Genomic DNA, 19,356 nt, shown 5'->3' with positions numbered 1-19,356 from the left:
TTGATTATCTCCTAAAAACATTTAATGTATCATCTTCTCTGCAGATTTGTTCTTCCTTCTCTGTTCCTTAACTTGAGAAATGGCACCACTCATCAATGTCCTAAGCTGCCCAAGCCAGGAACCCAGGGCTATCTTTGACTTTTCCCTGCCATCCTTTCCACAATCAATCACCAAGAGCTGAGCAGTCCCGTATCTCTTGACTTCTCTCCATCCTCATCCCAACACCCCGTTGGGGCACCATTTTCCCTCACCCTGACCACCACGGTGGCCTCCCCAGCAGTCTTGTCTGTTCACGCTACATCTCATTTTGTTGCACGAACCACTTCCCAACTTAAAGCCTCCTAGCTGTCCTTGGCGCTGCAGCTGCTGGCTCACTTACATCCCCAGTGTCTCAGCCTCTGTTCTCTAGCAGCACTGGGCTTCTTGCAGATCGCCTCCAGAGAGAGCAAGGGCTTCATTGTACTGTCGTGCTTACATATGAAGAGGAGGAGAACCAGCCCAGGGGGCCAGGGACTGATGTGGCCCCCTGTCTTCACTTCCCCACTGGATTTGCACGGGGTCTTTGGGGGGGGGGTCAGCTGCTTCTGTCTGCCCACTTGTACACCTTCTCTTTCCCTATTTTGTTCTCTCCTTCCTTCTCTCCACCCCTCTGCAAGGCCCAGGGAACTGGAGTGAGGAGGGTCTCCAGATTCTTGTTTTGGCTGAGGAGGCGTCCTTGTCAGGAAGGAACCAGCCTCGGACCTTGGACAAGGCTGCCAGCAGCTGCCTGGGGGTGGGACATGGAGAATAACCACTTCTGGGCCACTGCTTGAGAGAGACAGTTGGTACTGTAGGGATACATGGGCCTTCCAGGAGTGGCTGAGACTTTCCTGTCTGGGGCAGTGTGGGGGGTTGTAATCAGTGGCAGCAGGCTGGGTGAGATGGCAGGAGTAGCAGCAGCTTGGGGCGGGGGGAGACTGGAGGAAGCTCCATTCTGAAAATGAGGTCGGGCTCTCCAGGGACAGGGTCACTCATCACTGCCCTCCTCCCCTAGCATTCTGACTCTCCTTCTAACCATGGCCTGAGTGGGAAGAGGGAGGCCCTCGGGGCCAGTGGGTGGGGATAGGACCAGGGGAAGCAGCATTCCTGAGGTGTTAATGATCCGGGCTGGGCAGGAGCTGAGCCCCCAAACCAGCTAAAAACAACAAACAGCTCCCAGGAGGGATTTGTGTCTGTCCTGTGAGTCAAGGATTTCCGTCCGGATGGGGGCTGTGGTCAGTGAGGCTCTTAGCAAAGAAATTCCCCGGGGGACCAGAAGCCCCCTGACCTACTCTCCCTGATCACTTTGAGAACAGACCCCTCCCCCATGCGCTCCCACCTTCCTAGGGAGGCCAGAGCCCAGGCAAGGGAAGGCAGCAGCCCCCCGACCCCTGGGAGGTGCGAGATGAGTCTGGGTGTGTTCTTCATCTGATCTCTCTAATACGTACACCAGTCCAGTAAGTGATGCTGTCCTTGACATTTTATAGCCAAGGACACCAAGGTGCTGCTGACTGTATGAATGGGTGAGTAAAGGAAGTGACTGGCTAGAAGTCACGGTCATGCTGGGGCCAAACTGGGGCTGCAATTCTGGTCTGCCTGACCCCAGTCATCAACCCCACCTCCACCACACGGTCCCCCTGGCACAGGAAGCCATCGGCTTCTCCCTGCAGGGGTGGAAGACGCCTGGGGGTCCCAGAGAAGAGGCCAGGCCTCACTCCCTCAGGCACCCTGGGGCTCCCTGGAATTGGAGGAGCCAGAGCTACCAGGAGGTGGTTGAGATTGGCCCCAAAGGACTTCAGAGGAGTTGGAAAGGGCCAGAGCTCCAAGGAATGGTGCCATGCACAACTGCCAACATCAGGTACCCTTCCAATTGGCTCAAACCTCCTCTCCCAGTGAAGCTGCTCCCAGCCCCCAGTCAGTCCAGAATGCTCCTGGCCCTGCCTCGCCTCCTCCCAGGTCCCTGGATATTGCAGTGCAAAAATCTACCAAAGTCCCTTATCTCCCCACTTTCTTGCAGTGGGGCCTTTAGTCCACTCAGCAATTGCTCTGTAAAGGGGGTCCTTCGGCAGAGTTTCAACTCGTCCGCTGTGTCCAGCTTCCTGCCCTCACCTGCTCTTCCATCCTTTCCTCTCCCTTTCCCTCTGGGCCTCCCACAGGGCCTGACCCTGCCTCGAGCTTCGGGCCTCGGTCTGCACGATCCTCAGGGGCCTCCCCCAGAATCCTCGGTCAGCCCTTGGCCCCTTCCCACTGCGTCTCCCCACCCCCACCTCTCCCACCCACGATTCACAAAACCAAGATCTGGGGCATTAAGTCCACCCTTTATTGCCCACGGCTCATTAGTATGACATACATCACAGAGATTGAGACATTTTCTGAGAAGGTTAAAAAGACACTGCAAAGTCCCCTGGGAGTGGCCAAGGCCTGTGTGTTAGCGCCTCACTGGGCCTCACACTGGCCCAGAGCTGGAAAACCACCGGCCCTTCTCCTTTTCAAAATGTCACCCTGCTTCCGGGCTCGAGGCCCAGGACAGGGGACCAGCTGGCTCACGGTCAGGAATTGGAAAGGGGTCCATTGGCCATTTTGACATCGTGGGCTTTGGGTGCCTGGGCTCTCAGATTACTCTCTGGTATGAGGGAAGGGCCTCCCCCAAGCCTGAGGGAACGCTTGATGTGACCAGAGGGCGGGCAGGCACGCTAGGGCTAGAGAACCAGTTGAAGGAATGCCCTATATTCCGGCCCAGCTAGGCCAGGCCCCGCCCTCAGTGGGGGGGCAGGGGGTTGAGCCTCCCCCCAGTTATGAACCAGTCTGCTCCCCGAGGCCTCCCTTCCTCTGGCCTCAGCAGAGTGCAGGATGGATGTCGGCCAAGCGTTTCCCCTCATGACATTTTTCGCAGCCAGACCAAGACTTAGCAGCATGGCCCACTGAACCTTGGTTGCCATGACCTTGAGCTACAAGGATCCTTCACCCTCCACCCCTCCTATGCCCCCAGGAGAAACACCCGTGGCTCCTGGGAAATTGCATTGGGAGCCCATCCAGACGTCACGTGGGAGACAAAGTAGGTTATGAGATGCTGAGGCCACAGGGCTCCCAGGGCTGGGGCAGGGGCAGGGCTGGGCCAGGGCAGCTCACAGGGAGGTGGATTGGAAAGACCCCATCTCTGCCAGGCCCCCGGAGAGGGTGGGCGTGGGGCTGCGGTGAGCAGTTTTGGTCCCAAGGTAAAGTGCACAAGAACAAGACCCTATGAGAGGTGGGGCGAGGCGAGCTCCAAGTGAGCCTTTCAAAAGAGGACCCTCACCTGCCCAGTCATTGGCACATTCACATTTTGGCGAACTTAGCTGAAAAACGACCTGCCCTGCCAATACCGTGGTACCCCCTCTGCAGTTTAGTCCTCTGTGCTTGTCTCCTCCTTCTCTCTTTCCTGATGGGCAGTGGGTGGGCTGCAGCTCAGGAGAGTGGGGACCCCACAGGACAATACCCTGAAGAACTATCTGGGGTGGGCACCAGGGCCTGGCTGGGCGGTGAGGGCAGCAGGAGCTTCAGGGGCAGGGGCGTGCATGGTGTCAGCGCCCTGGAGGACCTACCTCATTACAACCACCCCGCCCTCAGGATGGCAAGAGCCGCCTGTGGCCACGTCCTTGCTGCTCTGCACTGGCCTTTTCCTGCAAGTGCATGTATTCCTCTCTAGCCAGGTCTCTCCCAGGTAGAGTCGCCAGGGGTGGGCAGAGGCTCTTCAGCTGTGTATCAAGGGCTTCATTCCACCTGGGGTCGGGTAAGCGGTGCCTTGAGGCCTGCTCTTTCCTGGCCCACAAGTGAGAGGGAGATAGAGCCAGCAGCAAGGGGCCTCAGAAGCCCCAGCAGGCCCACTCTCAGGCCCAGGCATGCACACTCCTCCTCCTTCAGAACGTGGTGAAGGGTTTGACCAAGGTTGAGGGCTCTTGGGATGCACGTTCACATGCAGAAGGGCAAGGTCCAGGCTCCGAGGACAGCTGCTGGCCATTCCCAAAGGAGCCTGCCCCACTCCCAGTCCAGTGTTCATGCTGAGGATGTGCCTGGAATGACCAGCATCGGAGCAGGACAGGCAAAGACGAAGTCTAGCTGAAAGAGCAGGTGGGAACCCCTCAGGGCAGTTCCGTGGTTCCAGATAGGGCGTGGAGGCTCAGAGGAGCGAGTAGATTTGTCCAGGGTCACACAGCCTGAGGGGGGGCCCACTCTTCCTGGGGTGATGCTCTCAAGTAGATGCCTAGAGAACTGGGCTCTGCACTCTCAGGAGTGAGGCCTCAGCTCCAGCCCCATCCTCTGCCCCATACCCAGCTTCCAGCCTGGGCCTGGGGGGAGATCTTCCCACAGAGGCCAGAGGGCGGGCCTGGTTCCAGTCAAATGTCATTCCTTTCTCAGGGCTTCCTGCCTGGAGCTGGGGCCACCGCAAGGGCCTCAAATGGATCGTGGCTCCGTGAAGGGTGATGCCAGCCCCAGTGTGTCACAGGGCTTCATGCCGAAGAACTGGTTCTGCGGGTGTGGCATGAATGAAGGCGGGCCACACACAGAGCCAGCTACCCAAGGAAGCTTCCAGAAGCTTCCAGAGGCTTCCAGTGCCCCTTTCCTTCCTGGGCCACCTCCTAAGGAACTTAATCATAGCTGGTTCACCCAGTGAAGTGGAGACTGCCTCCCCTCCCCAGCCCAGGCCAGCCCAGCCTAGCCCAGCCCAGCCCAGGGAGCTATGAGGCCTGAGCATGGTCCTATCTTAAATCTACCAGACTGGCCACCAAATCAACCAGCTCCCACGCCTACTCCCACTCGCACCACCTGTCCACCTGCTGCATCTGGGCAGCTGTGACCAAGGCTTGATTCTGATAAAAAAAATTAAAATAAAAAAGAAACCAAAGTACAAAAGAACCCGAATCCTACCCTGTGGGCACTCTCCAATTTTTCAGCTTCACATATAATTGTGCTAAGTAGAGTTTTGACAACCCTATGTAAGGCCCAGAAATGCACTTGATTATTTTTTATAGTAAATGTGTCAGAATTTCTCTCCCTTGTGTTAACGCGTGAATAGATTAGTCTTTCTACCACTGGGGGGGGGGTCGCTCCCCCAGGTGGCCCAGGACTCGGGGGTGGGGGTGGAGTCAGCTTGTCTCTCCCTGCAGGTGCAGCTCTTCCCTGCCCCCAGCTCCTGGCCCAGACAACGCTCTGTCCCCAGGCCAGCCGGCCACTGCTCACAGCCCCTTGTTGTACACCACCGTCCGGCTGCTGGTGGCCTGGGCGATCTCAGGCTCTAACTGGGTCGTTTCGATCTGAGGAGAGAGTGAGAACAGAGAGAGGAGGGCTGAGGGGGTGGGGAGACAGGGAGGGGAGCTGGGAGTAGCATTTAGGGGTCCATGCTTCTCCCTCCATACCCCCTCCCCTGCAACCCCAGCCGGGGCCCACATGTGCCACCACGTGACACATCTTCCTTCTTTACTGCCCTTCTGCCCCCTTCCAGCCAGGTCATGCCCCTTCCTCTGCCAGCACGTCTATCCAGGGGAACGTCCTTCCCTCTGAGTCCTGTGTCTTCTCTCCAAGGACCTTGTCTGGAACGCTGCACAAACCCACTCCCAGGCCACATCCTGGACCTGGTCACTCCCCAGGGCTGCTCTTCTTGGATCCCTCAGTCCCCATCCTTCCTGCACCCTGCTCACTCTCCTTATCTGTTTTCAGACTGAGCCCCCAGGGCCCAGACTCCCTAAGCTCAGTCTTCACATCCTCCGCCTCCGATGGATGCCAGGGGCCACGGCTGCAGCCTCTCGGGGCTGCGAGGCCCTTCCAGCCAGACTAGCACAAGCCCTGCTTCGGAGAAACCCAGTCACGCATGCACCTTCTCTCCACGTGAACCCGATCACTCAACATTCACTGTCCCGGACTTTGGGTCCTCACAGTGGCTCAGAAAATGTCCACCCCTGAGCCACCGGGTCAGTCCCCTCCCTCTTCCATTCCCCACAGAGGCCACTTTAAATCCCCCCTGCTCTCCTCAGCCCCCTGACCCTCAGCTTCCCACTCATCTTCCAGTCTCGGAGTGGGAACAGAAGGCATCAGGAGGAACCCCTGAGCGTCATTCTCATCACACCAGCGACCTACCTGTGTCCACACTCTGCTCCACGCCCCGCTCCTGACCGGCCCTCCAGCTGCCCCAAGGCGGCCATCCCTCCCCTGGAAGGCAGATTCTCCCCAGCACCCCCTCCTCCTGCCCACTCCACAGACCACTCCCAGGTTGCCCCCCCCACCTTTGCAGCCCCCTGACTCTTGCTCATCAGCATTTCAACATGGACTAGAACCTCCCATTTGATAAAACCTCCCTTGAAGCCCCTGCCATGTTCCAGCCACCACCTCGTCGCTTCCCCCTCCAACAACCACACTTCTCTACCTGGCCTGGTCCACACTGGCCAGCTCCGCCTCCTCACCACCCGCTGACTCCCCAACCCACAGCAAATCTGCCTTCTGTTTCCACACGGCACAGAAATCTCTCACTCCAAGGTCACTGCCAGCTCCCTTTATGTGACACCCACTGCACACTTTGCAGGGTCCCTGGGGCTCCGTCTGGATCTCCTCCCTGCATACACCCCCAGAGGTACCTAAACCCAATCCATCTAAAACAGAACTGGGAGTTCCCTCTGTGGAGCAAGAGACCAGTGATGTCCCTGCAGCACCAGGACACAGGTTCGATCCCTGGCCCAGGACAGTGGGTCAAAGACTCTGACGTTGCCACAGCCGCAGCGTAGGTCTCAACTGAGGCTCAGATCTTGATCTGATCCCTGGCCCAGGAACTCCATGTGCCACCAGATGGCTAAAAAAGAAGAAGAAAAAAGAAATAAAACAGAACTGAATTCTTCATCTTCTGCCCCTTCCTGGCTACCCACACAGCCACACAGTGGTGCTCCGGCCAGAGACCCTGGAGCCTCTGGGCCTCCCCTTTCTCTCCCTTCCCTCAAGTCTCACCCACTCCAGCCCATCTCACACCGCCAGTGTGAGCCTCCTCAACTACAAGTCTGATCATGCCTCTCTCTGTTATGAAATGGCTCAGTGGCTCCAGTGCCCATGGGGACCCAGTCTGGATCCCTCAAGATCCAGCCCCTGCCTACCCCTCACCACTCTGTGCCTTGGAGGGAGACACAGCACACCTACTTATCACAGTACCTCAGACCCATGGGCTATTCCCACCACGAGTCTTTGCCTGAGCTGCCCCTCTGCCACTTCTTCCCGCGCCACCCACACCCAACTTCCCTGGACTTGAGCTTATCTTCCAGGCCTCAGCTTTAGCCGTCTTCCCTCCTCCAGGCTGGGGGTGGCCACGTCTCCAGTGCCACCCGCCCTGCACTTTGTATGCCCGTCAGAGCACGTGGTTTGGGGCCGACTTTTCATTCGTTCATCTCCCCCTTCTCCGCATTAGATCTCCGAGCAAGCTCTGTGAGGCTTGAGCTCGTGTGTGATCGTGCTCGTCTCTGCCTCCTCCAGGCCCAGAACCGGGAGACAGTGGATTCATAAGGGCTGGACCAATGCGTGGAGAGAAGAGAGGCAGAAGGCATTGGGAGGTTGGGGTCCCCCTACAGGCTCCGCAGCAGCCCAGATGTTGATCTGTAGCTCTGGGGACGGAGACAGTGGGGATGCTGGAGCCCCCACGCCTGAGGGAGCCTGGATGGAGCTACCTCCATGAGGGGCCCCAGCCTGACCCCTGCCCTGGGCAGAGTCAAGGAAGCCCCAGGCCTTTGTCACCCAGCTCAGCTGAGCTTGGTCCCAGGGGCCTGCTCTATGTCAAGACATGTCAACCCTGGGGAGTAGGCAAGAGGTGCCATGGACCGGCCTGGCTTTCAGAGAACTCAGTCATGTCCAAGGCTAGATAAGAGGGAATTCGGTGTGGACTACAGCTGGTAGGCATGGTGACATTCCCAGAGGAGGGGTCCTTTTCCCCATAGTCCCCTGGTACCTCAACACCCAGGGCACTTGAACAGGCCAAAGAGACAAGAGCTAGGCTCAGGGCCCAGGCCTCTTCCCCACCCCCCTCTTCAAACCACCTCCTCCCTCCACACCCCTGCCGGCCTCCGAGTCCCCTCCACCCCACGAGCTCCCCTCGTCCCCATGCTGCCACTGACACAATGCACAGCGCCCACGCTTAAAAATCTAAATGCTTTTGAAAATGTTTAACCTAGTTAGACAAATTAGCAAAAATTTGTGCAAAACAATTTAGGTATTTAAAATATTCAATGTTTTTAAAAAACTGGAAAACTGTTCTTAGCTTTCAGCTGCAAAAACCAACAAAATATAACATCCCAGCAATCTTACCATGAGGTGTAACATAACCCTTCGGGAAAGCTGTTAAACAGCTACTGAGGCATCCTGGGAAATAGCACTTCATTTATTCAAATGCACATATGTCAGGCTTTTGCACCATATGTCATTCCAAGCTATTTACAGTAATAATTAAATCTTAATCAACGTTTAACCTCTGTAAAATGTTTGAAGAATCCTAATCACCCTTCAGACTGCACTAATGAAGGAGAAATATATAAACATAAAAGGAAAATGATGCATAGATATCACGCTGGAAAGAACAGTAATTGCAAAATTGTATTTCTTTTAAATATAATCAGTAAATGATGTAAAGTAAGCCAAGGAGTATTTTAAGTTAAGACATCTTGGATGTCAGAGGTGTGAGCAGCTAATTTTGTTCTGCTACCCATAACAGATGTAGCATATTTTATTTTAGTGCCATTATTAGCAACTTCCCATGCCGGCTTTCACTGAAGCACTGAGGCCCACATTAAAATCAGAGAGGCTGCTCACCGCCACGGTGCAGGACCACAGGCAGGGCCGTGGCCTACTCGGCCTGTTCCCTGGAGAGCACTGGCCCCGGGGGAGACCGAGGGCTCACCCTCCCAGTGGGGGTGCCGCAGAACCAGGCTCCCCCACAGGCTCCCCACTGCGCCGCAGGCTGCAGGTAGGCGGGAAGCCGGGGTGGGAGACGCAGGCCATGGAAAGGCTGTGGGGGAGGGTGGTGGTCGAGGCCCCCAACCCAGGAGGAGCAGGCGCCTGGGGGCAGAGCTGGCATCTAAGGCTTTTCCTCTCATTGCAATTCAGTCGGCTCTCAGGTCAGCAGGTGTTTATGGCTGCCGACTCCCTACACCAGGGCTGGGCACTCGGAGATGGACAAGACCCGCCTGTGCCCTTGACAAGCTCCAAGTCTAGGGGAGGAGTCAGATATGAAGGCAGATGGATCCCAGAGAGACAAACAAAGTGCCATGGAAACTGGGGAGGGGGTAGGGGCGACCGTGCACTGAGGAAAGAACAAGAAGGAAGACTTCTCAGAGGAGGTAGGCCAGGAAGAAATGGAGGAGTCTGATCAGAGAGGGCAGGAAAAGCCAGCTGGGGAAGGGAAAGCTAAGGGCTTGCTCAGCTGAGGGCCCTGACCAGCCAGCAGGGCATTTTGGCGTGAGCAATGGGGGGGGGGGGCATGCGGCAGAAAATGGAGGTGGGGCCACAGGAAGGTGGCGGCACTTTAGCTGAGGGCCGTGGGGAGCCCCGGGGGCAGGCTTCTGAGCAGGGGTGGGCCAAGATCCCCGTCTCGTGGGTGGAGGATGGACAGGAGGCGTGCTGGGGATCCTTTCTGCAGACGAAATCCATGGGAGTTGATGACCAATTCCATGTGGGGGTGAGAAGGAGGTGTCGAGGACGACTGTGCGTTGGATGATTCCTAATTCTAGCTCGGGAGCTGGGTGGCTGGTGACGCCACTCTCAGAGGCAGAGGAATAGGGGGGAGGCGGGGGTCAGGGCGTGGTGGGGGGATGGGCTCAGGCCCCTGAGGTTGAGAAGCCAGGGAAGCAGACAGGTCTTGGGTGCAGAGCTCTGGACAGGGGCCTGGGCACAAGAGGGAGCCTGGAGACGTGAGCGCAGCCGGAGCCCCAGAGTGGAGGAGCTTGCCCAGAAGAGCAGATGGCAGGGGAGGGCGCCAGGCCTGGGGAACAGGCACATTCGCGGGGCGGGTGTAGGGAACAAGCCCATGATGGCGGCCTTGGAGGACCAGCCCAAGGAGTAGAGGCAGTGAGAGAGGGACCACAGACCACAGGTGGCAGGGCCACCAGGCAAACAGAGTTTCCCAAATGGCCCCAGTGAGGGCTGAGAACCTTTAGTCTTGGCAGTGGGATTTGGTGACCTCCTAGAGTCTAGATTTCCTAAGCCCCACTCAGTGCTGAGCCTCTCACTTCCATCCTGGGCCAACCCAACTGGTCATTCGTTAAGACCTCTCCAGCCCTTTGGTCATAGCTGGGGGTTCAGCCAGTGGCCCACCATCTGGAGGGCTCACGGATGCTGGGACCAGGGAGGGATCCTCACCACTGGGCTCAGCCAGCGGGGGGCTGGGGCAGGGACCCCTCGAAGATCACCTCTCTGAGGTGGGGGAGGGCTGAGTCTCCTCCACAGAAATCACATTCAGGGCCATGCTGGTAAAAAATGTGATTCAGGGAGTTCTGTCATGGCACAGCAGTAAAGAACCCGACTAGTATCTATGAGGATGTGGGTTCGATCCCTGGCCCCGCTCCGTGGGTTAAGGATCTGGCACTGCCGTCAGTTGTGGTATAGGTGTAGGTCGCAGACAAGGCTTGAATCCTGAGTTGCTGTGGCCATGGCATAGGTCAGCAGCTGCAACTCCCATTAGTCCCCTAGCCTGTATCTGGGACCTCCATATGCCGCAGATACAGCCCTAAAAAGACAAAAAAAAAAAAAAAAAAGAAGGAATGCAATTGAGAGAGGGCTAACTAACCAGCTCTAGGGTCCAAGAGGTAGGGACCAGGCAGGGGGCTGTTCTCTTGTTCTCTTGGGGTCCCCCTGCTATTTAGGGTAATGGAACAAGCAGAAGCCGGCCTCATGCTCTATGTCAGCAGCAGAACACATGGTGAGGTGGTCACAGTGGCTCACAGGTGGCTCGTGGACAGAAGGAGGCAGCAAGACCCAGTGAGCGGAGCAGGCGCAGCAAGGAGGGGCCACTGGCATCAGCCCAGAAAAGGCTGGAGCCCCAGGGTAATGCGCCAAGGACAGGGGCTTGGTTCTGACCACAGACAAGCTTGGAGGGGCCTCCTCTGGGGAGAAGGTGGCAAGGGGCAAGAAGGCTGGGCAAGCAGTGGCTATTGGGAGAAGGGGTCATCCAGTGGGGGACGAGGGGCGGCAGGAACATATGGGTCCCTCCTTTCATCAGGTGAACTCCTCCCCAGGGGCCTGATGGCTAGTAAGCAGGGGCCCTTGAGGGAAGGGGGTTCTGGGACGGAGAGCCAGAGCCCTGGCTGAAGTGATCAGTCAGCACTGGCTGATGGTAGCCCCCCACCAGCCCCAGAACTGGGGGTGCCCAGGGGCCTGCTGGGAACGGGCCCACTCTGCCATGAGATGAGCAGCGTGGCCTGGCTAGCACCCCCTGACTCGGAGGTAGGACCTGCCCCCTGGCTCCCAGACGGCCTCCCCCAGATGCCCTCCCCTAGTAGAGCCCCAACCTCAGCCTCTGGACCCAGCTCAGACCCTCGAAACAGATAACCCCAGACTTCTGGTTGCATCTAAGGTCAGAGGCAGCACGAAGCACCACATCCAGTACCCAGCCTCCCCGGAGCACCCCAAGGCCCAGCTGGCCCCAGAGGCCCCTCGAGCAGCCTGATGGGCTTCCTTTGTGGCATTGGAAGGGTTAACCCTGAGCTATTTGCCTCTGTCTCCTGGCTCATCTTGGGTGGGGGGCCAGAGTCAGGAATGCATCTGGGGCCACCTCTGCCTCTGTGGCCTCTGGGAGCACACACACCTGCAGCCAGCAGCCAGGGGATAGTTTACATATTTGAACCTGGAGCCAAGGTGCCGAGACATAAACAGGAAACTGGATCCCCGGCCCAAGCCCCACTCTCGGGGGCTTTTACCTACTACAAAGAGGTTCCTCCTCCTTGCCTTTCTTCTGGTGGCTTTTCTGCCCCCTTTTCAAAGGCAAAGGGCTAGGGGGTGGGGAGTGCAGCATGACCCTGTGACATGGCTCAAAGCCTCCTCCTACTCCTGGCCAGGGATCCGGGCCTCTGAGGGTCCGCAGGTGGTGGCGACGTTGACACAGGTCCTAAGCCCAAGCCAGCACCTGGCTGACCCCGTGTGCCTGAGGCCTCTGCCAGGCCTGGAACCAACTTGCCTCCTGGGCAGCTGCATACCACCCTCTCTCACCTCGGGTCCGGCTCAGATACACACATCCAGGCCAGAGTGTTAGCCCGAGTGTCGCTGGAGGACGGGAGTGTTCGGCCGGGGCTGGGGAGCATCTGAGGCCCGAAGACGTTCAGGAACTTCATCTGGGTCAGGCCTCTGGTGCTGGTGCAGGTTCCCACCGCCTTCCCAACACATGTCAGGCTCCTTGGATGGTCACTCAAGGCCTTCTGCCACCCTCTCCAGCTTCCTCACCCACTGCCTGCTCTCCATTTCCCCTACATTGTATGTTCAGGCTTTGAGGCCTCATCCCCTAAGGCTGCCTGCCTCCTCCAGGAAGCTCCCCCTGATCTTCTCAGACCAAATCTATTGCTGCTGCCCATGGTGTCCCCAGCCCTTGTTGTCCTCCAGCCAGCTGTGAATACGGTGGTCCCCCAGCCCACCCCAGCGTGTGCCACTCAAGGTGGCCCATGTCACCTAGCGCTATGTGCATAGCTGGTCCTTGGTAAAAGCTGCATCAAACTGATCCAAACTCCCCGAGTCCAGGGATTCTATCTTATGCTTTTTCATCTCCCTGGTGTGATGGGCACCTAGGGGATGCTCAGGCCCCCTCGCCCCCTTTTGCAGCTTCACACTGTTTCTGGGTGCCCTCCCATGGGCCCCAATCTCAAAATCATTCTCTGTCTTCCACCTTCTCAGTCTCAAGGTCTCAGTTTCCCCTCCGCACAGTGGGAAGATTTTCTCCTCCTGGGGCTGGGATGTGGATAATATCAAGAGAGGATGAGAGCGCCCTTCGGCGGCTGAGAAAAGGACTCCGTGGTTATCCCATGTGGTTATCGCATAGGCCGGGGCTGCTGGCCTGTGTCCTCATGGCTCCCAGGGCCGAGACCCTGCCGTGGGTCAGGCACGTTCTAAACACACACGGACGCTTTCAATCCTCTCAGCAGAGGCTTTGCACAGCCAAGCCTCCTCCTTCCCTGTCCTCTATTCAGGTAGGTGTTCTAGAAGGTTCTAGAAAGAACTGGGGAGGGTTAGGCTGAGAGCTGGCCCTGCCGAGCCCTGTTACTAGGGCACGTGTGTGCATGTTCGTGCATGTGCTCGTGTGTGGGCCTGCGTGCACGCGCAGGTTTGGGGTGGGGGTGTGGGGAACAGGCAACATGACAGGTGGCGTTGGCGTTCCTGGGCTCCGAGCGGCTTTGCCATTCCCATCCGTCCCTCCTGGGGGGTCCTGTGGGCAAACTCCAAGAAAGCAGCGGGCGGGGAGGCGGCAGATTTCTCACGGCAAAAATAGCCCGCTTCGGAGTTCAATAGGGACTGATTAAAGCAGTAAAGGAGAAAAGCCCCAAACACACAACTCCAAGCGAAGGAGGAGATGGATTTGAGATCGGCGGGGACGAGGCACCTACTCCGGGAGATGGGGAACCTCTGTGGACTCAAGAGGGACACGTCATGCCCTGGACACTGCCTCTGACCTCATATCAGCCCTGGAAGAGCGGGAAAGGCAGGACGCGATAGGGTCAAGGTGAGCCCCGAAGGGCCGTGCTTTGTATTGGGTGTTGATAAAGAGCGCCAGTTCTCAGCCTGAGGGACATGCTCTGAGTTGAGGGATGGGGAAAGGATGGTTGTCCTGGGGAGGGAGATGGGATGCAGGAAACACATGGGACCCGAGCCTACATGTATGGAGTGAAACAGATCCTAGTGGGGCTTATCAGGGAGGACTTCCTGGAGGAGGGATGGCCGCTAGAACAGCTGGACTGTGGACCTGAGCGCGTTCCCAACTCTTCCCTATTCTTGGCTGAACGTTCAAATGCTTTCTCAGAGAAAAGGAAGCAAGCTGGGGGGAGACATTTGCTTCCGGTAGGTCACAGCTCCCGGCCAACCTGGTTCATCAAACCCACCATTTTCTTGAGGGAGAGAGATGGTGGAGGCCCTGGTGTCACTGGGGGGTACCCTCATTCTTTTCCCACACACAGGGATCGGGTGCCTCTTTGTTTCTTAACCATGAAAGCTGGAAAGGAAGGGGTAAGGCAGTGAGGAGGGGTCAGCTGAGCTTGACCTTCAGGAACTTCATCTATGGTAGACGTGTGACGTCTAAGAGCCAACTTCAGGGGCCAGGGTGAATAGCGTGAGGACATAAGGAGGGCTTGGACTTCTGGTGCCCTGGACCCTCCAGGGCTGAGTGAGGAGGGGCTAGGCTGAGATGGACAGGATTGGGGGGCTTAGCTGGTCCGAGAGGGGAGGTCCTGAGCAGGTAGCCCTGGGGGACTCAGATGATGTCTTTTCTTCCAGTCTCAGTGTTTGGCAGAAGCTGGAGGGGCAGAGGGAGGGTGGGGAGGGAGGTGTCCTGCTGAGATGTCAGGGAAAGCCAAAGGGCAGAGGTCAACAAACGAACAAGGACAGGCCGACAGAGCCAACAGGCCCAACAGGAAACAACCCTCACTGCTAGTGAACCTGACTCCTTGCCTCCACGCGGCCCCAGCAAAGCTGATGCAGAGAGAGGGCCCGCAGCCCTTGCAGAAGAAGCCCAGCCCAGAGGCACCCAGCCGGGTCTTTCTTGTGCCACAACCACAGCCCCTGTGGCCGCTGCGAGGACAGGAGCTGGGTAAGGGTCTGGGGGCTACAAGCCGTGCTGCAAGGGAGGTTCTGTCTATTCGCCATTCAGCACCATTCACCAGCCATGCCTGGCCCCAGCGGTGGCTCTCAGAAGTCACACCCACGCTGTCAGAGAGTCACCCAAGGGTCAGCATCTGACTTAAGGTCACATAGCCCGCCATCAGCTCTCCCTGCTCCAGAACCAGGGTCCTGGTTCATGGTTTCACTAACAGAACCCTCGTGGGCAGAGCCAGGAAGACACTTCCTTCCAACACCTTATCTTACGGCAGGGGAAACTGAGGTCTTTACGGTGAACACCAAGGTCATACAGAGAGCTGAGGCTGGCAGATGCCAGCCAGAGGGGAGGAGAGCAGACCTGGGGCACAGGGGGCAGGCCCCCGGCCTCAAACCGCCCCCCCTGCCAAGGGACAGGGCAGAGCCCCCAGTGGCCTCCAACCTTCCTGCCTCCCGCATCCCCAGAAGAGCCCCACCTTTTCCTGTGGACACATTTCAACCTCACCAAATCAGCTAATTATTGACAGTTGGTGAAGAGGAGATTTCACTTTTTCCTCCTGTTAAACTGCTCCTAATTAGTTCCCTGTCACCACGCTGGCTCGCCCGCCCGCCGCTCGCCGGCGCGCGGTAATCCCGCTGCACAGTGTCTCATTAACCTTTTGCTCCTCTCCTGCCGCCTGCCAACAAGATGAAGACAAAAACAGATTGTCGAACAATGGCTCCGGCTTGTATGTGCAGCCCAGTTCCCCAGCCCCCCGAGCTCCCGGGGGGCTCGCGGAGGAAAGAGAGGGGAATGGGGTGGGGAAGAGCCTGAGATGCATGGAGGGAGAAAGAGGCACAAAGAGAGAGAGAGACTTGGAAACCCGGAAAGCCGCAGGGGCACAGGCAGGGTACTTGGCCAAGGTACTGCTTCCTGCCCCGGGGAGACATGAGGTTCTCAGATGGGACTGGAAGTGCTCCCAGGTGCAAAACATTGCCTGTCAGGGTTGGGGGACATTCACCATCCCCAGATCTAGCCTCTTGGGGCAGCCAATTGGACATCTCCCTTAGGGGATCTGAGACCCCAGTGTGTGTGTGTGTGTGTGTGTGTGTGTGTGTGTCTGCGGGAGAACAGAGATGACCACACTGGCCTTCAACCCAGAGCCCCAACTTCTAGAGAGGGCAGGGCCAGAAAGGTCATCACAAACCAGGTCCCCACATGCCACAGGGAGGCCTCCACAACCCACCTGACCCAGCACAGCCCTGGGCAAGTTCCAGCACAGCTCTCTGCCTGCTTTTCTTTCTTTCTTTTTTTCATTTTTTGGTCGCCCCTTGGCATATGGAATTCCTGGGCCAAGGACTGGATTCGAGCCGCAGTTGTGACCTAAGCTGCAGCTGCGGCAGTGCCAGATCCTTTAACCCACTGTGCTGGGCCGGGGATCGAACCTGCGTCCCAGTGCTCCAGAGACGCTGCCAATCCCACTGTGCCACAGCAGGCACTCCTCTGCCTTATTTTCATCAGAACTGTGTCATCACCTGCCATTCCTTGTTTATTGGGTTCCTGTCTGCCCCACCAGAACACAGGTTCCCTGAGACCAGGGGCTGTGGCATGGCCTCTCTGTTATAAGAGGAAAGGGAAAGCCCCTCAGTATCCATGGGAGGGAAGAGATTCTGGGTGTGGACGAGCCCGTCTATGCCTGAGCTCAGCCCGACGGAAATGGCCTTGGCTATTGCCCCACAGCCTTAACTGGCAGGTCACAGGGTCCACGGGGCACCCCACACATTCCCTGCATGGGCAGCATGACTGGGCCCCAGAAGAGAGGCCAGACCTTGCTCTCCCATCCTCACACCCAAGTTCCTAAGGAAGCTCCCCACCCTAACTGCTGGCCCACTGGACCCCACCTCAACTCTGGGCTGCACCCACGGCATATGAAAGTTCCCAGGCTAGAGGTCGAATCAGAGCTATAGCTGCTAGCCTGTGCCACAGTCACAGCAACGTGGGATCCAAGCCATATCTGCCACCTACACCACAGCTCACGGCAACACCGGATCCTTAACCCACTGAGCGAAGCCAGGGATCAAACCCACATCCTCATGGATACTGGTCAGATTCATTTCCACTGTACCATAATGGGAACTCCCAAGACACTTAACCGTGATATGCCTCAGTTTTCCCATCTGTAAACAGGGAATAATATTGGTACCTGCCTCAGAGGACGGTCAGGTTCCAGATCCCCATTCACCACGAGAGTCAGCCAGGTCTCTCTACTTACTAGACCCTGGGACCCCTCAGGAGGCCATTCCTTTCCACTCTGGGCTGTATGCATCCCTTTCTCATCACTGTCCTCTCTCCAGGCTCCCAACTCCCCATCTCACAGAACACCCTGGGAGTGAAATTTTCTTTGCTGTTCTCAATGGCTTCCCATCCCTGAGCTCACTTCTCTGAACAAAGAGAGGCACCTGACACCATTTTGCTGCCCAGCTAGATCCCCACTGACAAGTCTTGTCGGCTCCTTCTGGTCCTCTCTGCAGCAGCTCATTCGCAGAGAGCACCCTCCTCCTTGAAACGCCCTTGTCCTCTGTGTCCATGAAACTGCTCATCGAGGCTCTTCCCCTGGCTAGCCCTGCCCATTTTTTTTTTTTTCGTCTTTCTTGTTTTTTTAGGGCTGCACCTGCAGCATATGGAAGTTCCCAGGCTAGGGGTCGAATTAGAGCTGCAGCTGCCGGCCTACACCACAGCCACAGCAACACCGAATCTGAACCACCTCTGGGACCTACTGTGCAGCTTGTGGAAATGCCAGATCCGTAACCCACTGACTGAGGCCAGGGATTGAACCCACCTCTTCACGGACACTATGCTGGGTTCTTAACCCAAGGAGCCATAGCAGGAACTCTGCTTTATTTATTTATTTTTTTTTGGACACCTTTTCTTCCTCCCATAGTGACCTCAACCCTTCCTCTGCTGCAGTTTCCCTCATGCATCAAAGGTTCCATGTCTCCAGCCAAACTCTCTCCCCAGAGCCTGAGACACACACATCTAACTGTCTAGGCAACCACCCTTGATAAACAATAATATCTTGGCCTTGAGGTACATTAGGAGGATTTAATACAATGAGGCATGCAGAGTTCCCAGCATGCTGCCTGGCCCAGTAGATGTTTAACAAGCGGTAGCTATTATTATTATTATTTGCTATTTTAATTTTAAAACAAGCACCATTTTAATAGGGAGAAATATGAACTTGAAAAGACCAGACAAAACTCTGGCCCAGGGATTGAAGAGGGGATTCTTTGCTCAACCTCTGGGATTAGTGGTTTGGAAACCCCACACCAATCACCGCAGGCCAGCCCTTCTAGGGACCAGTTCCTAAACTCTATCTCCAAGTCACCTAATTAATTAATCAATGTTCCAGTGATCACTCCTGTTGACAATGTTGGTGGCTCTTGGCAAGGCTGGGTCACCAGCCCAAGCAAGTCCAGACTGATGGTGGCAAATCCCACTGGCTTCTGGGATGTGAGACATGGTTCCCACACGGCAGAAGCAGCACCTCGTTAAAGAGAATTAATTGGAGGAAGAATGGGGAGAACAAGATCCTCTCAGCCAATTGGCTGATGGCCTTGGTGCTGCAGGTCACAGACGGGCCTCAAAACATCCCAGAATGCACAGGCCCGCCTGCATCCTGTTGGCGCTGATGCAGGTGAGGAGGGGCTCTGAAAATCATATCCCTACCCTCTTCTCCCGGAGAAGAGACTTATTTCACAATCTAGAGAAATTACTCTTATTCTCCCCAATCTAGAGAAAGAGGCTTGGGTGGCAACGAGAGGGACTTTGGTTAGACATCCTGAAGAACTAACTTCTATGCCTTGCTAAGGCAGGCTAGGGGGAGGAAGGAGCCTGGACGTTCACTCACTTAGGCCATGGCTGCTCACTTAGACCACCTCTCTGCAGCCAGAGCTGGAGGCCAGAGTGGGTGGATTGTGGCCATCTCTCCATTATCTGCCTCCGAGGAACACCTGCCAAAGACCCACAGCACTCCCAGACTCCTCCCCACCACAAGTGGGCGCCCCGCTCCCTCCTCTCTACCCTCAGGGTGGTTGAATGAGAAGAGAAAATCCCCCAGAACAAGCAGATGCAGTGTTTCCTGGAGCTCAGGACAGGGAATGGGCCTCTGAGCTATCCTCCCATAGCAGCACCTGGCTTCCACAATTTGGGACTGGACCCTTGGCTGCTCTGGGCCACCATCTCCCCAACAGAGCCAGGAGGGCCGTAGACTGGATGATCCTGAAAATCCTTCCAATGGGACAGGCTCCAATTCCATCATGGGGTTTCTCTGCCCTGGGTCCCCCCCCGCCCGCCCGGCAACCACCCCCATGCAGCCAGATAGTACAACGGGATAGAACAATGGGAGCAGCTTGAAGCTTCTGAACACAGTGGCGCCTACAGGCACATGGGGTCTCTGACTTTTGCTCAGAACGGCAGACTCGGCCCAACTGCACAAAGAGATGCAGTGGCTTTGGGGTGTGCCGGGCCTAGGCCCTCCAGAGGGGGATGCTGGGACCACTGAGAAGGGCCCTCCC

General features: G+C 56.9%; 1 protein-coding gene across 1 annotated transcript in view; it reads right to left on the bottom strand.

The window, feature by feature from the left end:
• Positions 2,316-19,356, bottom strand: part of SFXN5 (sideroflexin 5) — a 132,951-nt gene continuing 115,910 nt past the window's right edge. The window contains exon 14 of the mRNA XM_003354772.5: positions 2,316-5,309. Within this exon, the coding sequence (XP_003354820.2) occupies positions 5,232-5,309 (78 nt within the window). The 3' untranslated portion in view covers positions 2,316-5,231. The remainder of the gene's footprint in view (positions 5,310-19,356) is intronic.

The sequence above is a fragment of the Sus scrofa genome, chromosome 3 (assembly GCF_000003025.6).
Source record: "Sus scrofa isolate TJ Tabasco breed Duroc chromosome 3, Sscrofa11.1, whole genome shotgun sequence".
Taxonomy (NCBI): Eukaryota; Metazoa; Chordata; class Mammalia; order Artiodactyla; family Suidae; genus Sus; species Sus scrofa.
The sequence above is the reverse complement of the archived record's forward strand: the minus strand, read 5'-3'. Positions and strand labels throughout refer to the sequence as shown.